General features: G+C 22.2%; 1 protein-coding gene across 1 annotated transcript in view; it reads left to right on the top strand.

The window, feature by feature from the left end:
- The first annotated feature begins 4950 nt into the window (after positions 1-4950).
- The window catches only part of LOC129619278 (putative transcription factor SOX-15), a 107315-nt gene continuing 105194 nt past the window's right edge, over positions 4951-7071 (top strand). The window contains exon 1 of the mRNA XM_055534451.1: positions 4951-5026. Within this exon, the coding sequence (XP_055390426.1) occupies positions 4980-5026 (47 nt within the window). The 5' untranslated portion in view covers positions 4951-4979. The remainder of the gene's footprint in view (positions 5027-7071) is intronic.

The raw sequence follows: 7071 nt of genomic DNA, 5'->3' as shown, positions 1-7071 counted from the left end.
TTGTTTTTTTTTATATATAAAATTATAAAGTTGAATATTCATTATGAAGTTGATCATTACATATTTAATTATGTATAGATACGAGTATAATTTAAATATAATGTCCTTTCATATTTAAAAAAAAATTGTAGTATGTGTGTTTTGGAATAAATATTTAAAACACATAAGGAATAGAGAGAGATTCATGTTAAATAAATACATACACACATTTTAAAATTAATTTATGTACTTTTAAAATCAAACCTTAAATGGAATACGACTTTTAGTTTTTGGTACAAATTGGAGTATTTTTTATATAAATGTTTGTTGGTTGACTAGATTAAAAAAAATATTTCTTTTGTAAAATATATTTTTTTATTTTCATTTAACATTTAGTTTCATTTGTAATTACAGTGAAGGAAACAACGGCCGCCTTTATAGAATTACAAATTATATCAGACGAATTGCTTAAATCTAACATCAGTGGTCATCAAAATTTAAATCGAATGAGCAAAACAATTATCATTTGGTTTTTGTGCATGTCTATATTGCAGAGCGGCTATTAAATTGCTGAGCAAAATCGTCAAGCATTTAAAAATGATGAGAAGTTAATACAATTACAATAGCATGAGAAATATAGACATATTGAATTATTTATTACGATCATACAATTTTTATATTACCCGGAATTTATAGTTATTTTGAATAAGTAATAGAAAAAAAATTGGCAATAGTGAGTGAACACAATTCTGACACTTACAAAATTTCTACAACAATGCTACAAAAATGTAGTCAACCGTTTTCAATAATGTAGCTTTATTTATCCTACCGTATTTTGACATTAATTTTTTATACACTAATGAAGACAGGATACCTTAAGAGCATCCCTAATAGCTTCATAAATCAGAAGCTATTCAGAAATTCTTGATTGGAAATTTAGAATAATTCAGAATAATCTTGATTGGAATTAGCTCATATCTATCCAATTGTACAAGATTTCAAATTTTTCGAATATTCCTAAAAAGATCTCAGCCCTATAACAAGAACGCTAACGCAGTATTTTCTGAGATATGTTGATGAAAAAAAAAACTATATCAGCGATCACCTTACGGGAGCATTTAACAAATTGATTAATCAATATTATTGTAAGCCGCTTTTAATATTATTTGTTTATTTCAGTTACTAACTTTAAAAATTTTAGGTGGAAACTATCATTATATGCAATGTTCCGTTTATTGAACTCGAAAACTATCCGAAATTTTTAAATGCAATTAACAATATAAACAAATTTTTCCATTATATTATTACATGTTCTCTTTAAATATGAGAGAACATGTAATAATATAATTTAGTTTTACAAAATTTTTTAAATTCCTTAATATTTTTTAAAAATTCATCTTACCGTGACTATTTGTCCGCAAGACTTACCCCTATACATATGTTTGAAATGGAAAAATTTGTAAAATTCCAAAAACAAAATTTCATAAAACAAATTTTTAAATTTTTATAGCTCTATTAATATTATATATTTTTTTCTTTTTGGGAATCTTATCGGTAGTCCTTTTAAAAGTGCACGTGCAAGTTAGAATCACGAAATTTATTTGTATATAAAGGTATCTTCTATCATTTTCTGTTATAAAATCAATTAACTGACCACAAAACTGATGTGTCTAAATCGAAAAATGCCTATAAGTTAGGGTAACGCGCCCCCTCGATTGGAACACATAGGCCACCTAGGCCCGTTGTGGTACCGCCGAAAAAGGCCTATATTCATGAATAAAATATGTGATGTTACGAAATCGGAAAATTACAAATTACTTTTGAAAACGGTTCAATAGTAAAGCAATCAACATATTAATGCTCCAAATTCTATTAAATTAAATTATTATTAAAAAATTCAACCAAAGGACAGATGCTGTAAGCATGACAAAAATTTGCGAAAAAAAACAATATAATTAAAAAAATTTTTTTTGTAAATTATATACAAGGTTTAGATCATTTATATAGAAGAAATCTTACATGGGAGTGACTATTATACGTGTATACAAAATATTAAACACGTATACAAATACATACTTAAAAATAAATTCCATGTACAAAAGTTAATTGTATATAATACTCATACATGAGCACTAAATAAGTATATAATAAGTAGGTAATAAAAATAAATCTTTTTTTAATATTTTTTTTTCCGTTTTGGTTTTTTACTTTTTTGTTATACTTGATCAATAACTTTCCTCATTTACATTTTAATGAATGAAGGTACATGTATGCTATCTCACTTCATCAAAAAACACAAAAAAAAAATCGAACAAGAAAAACAAAAAAAAAAATTAAATTTAAATGAAAAATCAAAAAGTTCTATCTCACTTTAAAAATTTTAATATTTCTTTTACATTACTGTAAACTATAATGCCATATAGTTGTCTCACTCTATCATTATATTGTATTGTACAATTTTTTTTATCAATAAAATAATATGCATTAATTTTAATTAAATTGTTATTAAGACAGCACGCACACATATATTTTACTCTTTCTAACTTATTTTTATTCCGCATGATTGAAATATAAAAAAATATATTAAAAATTTTCTCCAATTTTTTACATATACATACCCATATACACACACATTTGTACTTGATCAGAAAAATAATATCAACTGATCAGTTACGGTGTTACAAACAACAGGTATGAAAGGTATTAAATATAAAAGTAAAAATGAATATTTTTGCATGTGTGTGCCTTCGTATTAATATACATATATGTATTAGGATAAAAAAAAATAGTGTAAATAATCAGATTTTCTTTTGCACCTGATCTTTTTTTGTTCGAATTTTGAAATTTTTCCATTCTGTTGTTTTGATTTTTTTAATTTTTGCACTTTTTTCTCCGTTTTTGTTTTTTGTTTCGTTTTTTTTGTATATGTATACGAATGGTGTTTCACCAATAAATGTCGGTATATTGTTGTTTCATTTTCTCATTTAAACTTAAATATAAATGAACTTCTCTGTTATCTTGTTAAAAATAATATAAAAATACATAAGAGTATTTTCTTTTTTTTTTTCATATTTACCTTTAAACTCTAATACTATCCTACCTGTTGCTTATTTAGTTACTTGTTGAACATTGAATCGTTCATAGCTTTTGAATGCGGTTGGTAACGCGCGACGTGTGTTTTATAGTAACAATTTAAAAAAAAATTTTGAATTTTCTGTTGTTTTTTTTTGCTTAGTTCTATGTTTTTTATTTTTAAAAGAACAATCAAAACTGGAATACTTAAAAATTACTCATTTGAAATACTTTCCAAAATTAATTGAGGTATTTTTGATAGATTCGAAAGGAAATTTCAAAAATTCGAAAGGAATTGTCTCAAAAAAAAAATTAATTTATTTAATAAATTTAATTGTGAATTACAAATACTGTTATAGTTTTAAAATTGAAATTGTGAATATGAATACTTAAATTATAATGCATTCAGTGCACATATACACTTTTCCTTTTATTAGAATCAATAACTTATTAGATTTCATAATTGTTTATTTAGTTTAATTTATTTTATTTACATAAATATTAAATTACTGTAAATGTTAAGAATTGATAAATCATTTATTATTTAATGAATTTTTGTTAGGTCTGTTATGACAGCTATAATGAAATTGTATTATAAGTATTAGCAAAAAAAATTTTGTTTAATTAATAAAAATTAGTTATTTATAAATATTTTTATTTGTACATAATTAAATAAATATTATAAAATTTAATCATATGAATTTAAATATTTAATGATAAGTGAAAAAAATCATAATAGTAAAGATTGTGAACAAAAAAATTAATAATTAAAATTATTAAAATTGGCAAAGACACATTAATTTTGAAAATAAATTCACAATAAATTTTACAAAAATTCAAAAAGTTTAAAATTCAAATTTATAGAACCTTGAAAATTTGTTATCTATTAAGGTTATTTACCCGAAAATTTTGTTTAAGTAAATATATATATGTACAAATCCATAAATCGCATAGCAAATATAAGTATATGTAATTTAAATATTTTTTGATAAAAAATAATAGTCAAAAAACTAACATTATTTATTAAATAAATATTGAAAATCAATATTTTCTTAAAAAATATTTAATTATTTTAATAAAGAAAAAAATTAGAAATTACTAAAAAAATAAATTCATATTGTTCTCCCATATGTGTAAAAACACACACATTGTGCCCTATATTTCTTTTTTTAACAATTGAATTTAAATATTTGAACAAGTGCGATTTTTAAATCTTTGATAAAGTACACTACTCTCAGTAAAATATAATTATTGGAAAAAAATTCTGATATAATTGGAAAACATTGTGGATATTTTGATGAACTGGCTTTTAATTGTTTTTATTTTTTAAGTAAATAGCTACAACTAGCTGTTTAATTTTTTTTGTAAATTGTTATAATAATATTGTTAAAACTATTGTGAATTTCTCATGAAAAATAAGTAAAACATCTGACAATACAATTTTGGAAACATCACAAATTTTTTCATAATTATTTAAAGAGTGAATAATTTCATGGAATTTTATTTTAAAATAAAATTTCTTTTTATTAAAGTAATTAAAATTTAAAAACTAAGACTTTAATCTGACCTATTAAGACTTTAATCTGACCCGACCATATGTTTTAAATAAAAATTGTGAATGTGATGTTTGCAAGTGAAAAATTGAATAATCAAAAAATTATTTAAAAAAAAATAACGATAATAAAAATGGGCTCTTTAAATAATCAGACCTAGATTTGAATTTGTTCTTTAAATTTTTTCTTTATACAATTTTTTAATTATTTTGCATACTATATATATCTACATACATACATATATTAATAATATATATGTACTACACGTAATCATAACTTTGTTTAAAAATATATCGTGAATAACTAAATTTAAGCTTTACATAATATTGAATTTCGGGAGCATAAAGGAATTTAAAATAAAAACAAAAGGAAATTATGGATTCTGATCGAGATCATGAGAATAATAATATGACAAATTATAGGTAAGTGTATGTAAAGTAAATTAATTTTTATAAATATAAAAAATTAAATTAAACCTTTTAGTTTGATTAATGGGATTTAAGATCGTAACAACTTAAACTTTTAACTTAAACTTCTGTAACACGTTCGATGTTTTTAATTTTATAAATCTCAAAAGTACTAACAAGGCAAAAATGATAATAAATTAGGCTTCTTTATATTGAAAAATAGAAATTTTAAGGTGGAAAAACTATTAATGAATATCGTAAAAAAAAATACAAAAATTTGATCGTAAATCAGATTGCCGACGGTTTTCATTAATATATTGAACATATGGGGTAACAATATAAAATTTTTAATTTTTGTTTTTTTGTTTTATAATGTCAAACAAATTTTGTTTATAATTTTTTTATCGTAAAACGTGTAGTTACGGTTTGTGAACTCCATAATTAGAGTTCTCTATTTTTTTTTAATTATTTCAAGTTTTTTCTATATGCAAGAACGTATATTCTTTTATTGGAATATTAAAAAGAAAACATAAAACAAAATTAATTTTAACAAGATTTGTTAAATTAATTATAGTTTTTCTTTCTGTTTCTATATTTTTTTGTAATGAAAATTGAAAAAATTCATTTGCAACTTTGGAGTATTGCCTTTGTATCTAACTATAGACATGTAGGGTATATAGACTTAGTTTTACTGTTGTGCAGTTAGTGGTTTTAATATGGTCATGTATCGTAGTGGTTAGCATACGAATATAATGTATACTTTCATACCGTATAATGATTCATTACATTGGTATTAAAAAAAAATCTATTTATATTCATTGTAGAGTATGCAACTAGTGTTCATGATCTCACTTTATCAAATCAAATCAAAAATATCTCTGTTCCCGGAACAATTTTAAAGCTGTTTTCATAATAAAATTCAAAAATATTGCTAATAAAAGCTAATTGTGAATCAATTACATATTATACAATCTAATTAAAGCAATGATACAAAAACTGTTTTGTAAACTTTAGAAAAAGAAATAATACAAATGTTAATAGATCCTTAAATTTAAATATTTCATTGTTTCTGGAGTTTACGGGCATTGTATCGAATACTACAATGTATCGTATTCCTCTAATCAAATTCGGATTGATTTAGATTGCCCTTCAATTTTTCATTACTTTTCCTAAAATAATAAATAGAATTTTAACTTTGTAGCAACAACAATTTGAACTTTCAGAAATACAAATTACTTACCTGAATAATTGATATATTTGAATATTTAAATTGGAATAAATGAAAAATAGTAATTGAAATTTAGCCTTCTCGGGTTCTAGCACAGGTTGCTTCATCTGTCCAACTGATTCATACTGTTTCTTGGGCTTTCTTCGCTATAGATAAGAATAAAAAGCAAATAGTAAATTAATGATTTAATTTTTAAAACCTTGAAAAAAGTGAAGCTCTATTTTTAGTATTCATATTTTATATGGCAAGTATGAATATAAATAAATTAGACATTTCAGTAATGTCAATAAAATTGAAAAATGTCAATAAAATAACCTTAAATGTTTTATAAAAATACATACAATTTTTATAAAAATTTTAAGACATCTTGAAAACTATATACATTTAATTTAATATTTTTTATTATAAAATTGTATTTAAATTGCTCCGTCTCTAAAGCAATACAGAAATTAAAATTTTAAAATTAAAATGCATGATTCTTTTGATAGCTCTAAACTGAGTGCTAGTTATATGTAAGTACGTTTAAGTTTATTTATGCAAATATTTATTTAAACAGTAAAATTATGAAATATTTTATGACAAATTATTTGAAAAGAAAAAATATATAATATGTAGGTATTGACATTTCAAATGACATTTTTTTTTTATTTACAAAAGTGCTAAAAAATAATATTTTTTAAAAATTTATGACACATCGCAATTTATTTGACACGTTATTTTAATATGTCATCCAGTAAATTGATAAATTTTTAATTTTCATTCATTTTAGTTTAAATTTGTTGTATACATACACTACATATTGTTTATTGAAAACTATTCTCTACAAGATTAT

This window comes from Condylostylus longicornis, unplaced genomic scaffold (assembly GCF_029603195.1).
Source record: "Condylostylus longicornis isolate FDR11 unplaced genomic scaffold, ASM2960319v2 ptg000011l, whole genome shotgun sequence".
NCBI classification, from domain to species: Eukaryota; Metazoa; Arthropoda; class Insecta; order Diptera; family Dolichopodidae; genus Condylostylus; species Condylostylus longicornis.
The sequence above is the reverse complement of the archived record's forward strand: the minus strand, read 5'-3'. Positions and strand labels throughout refer to the sequence as shown.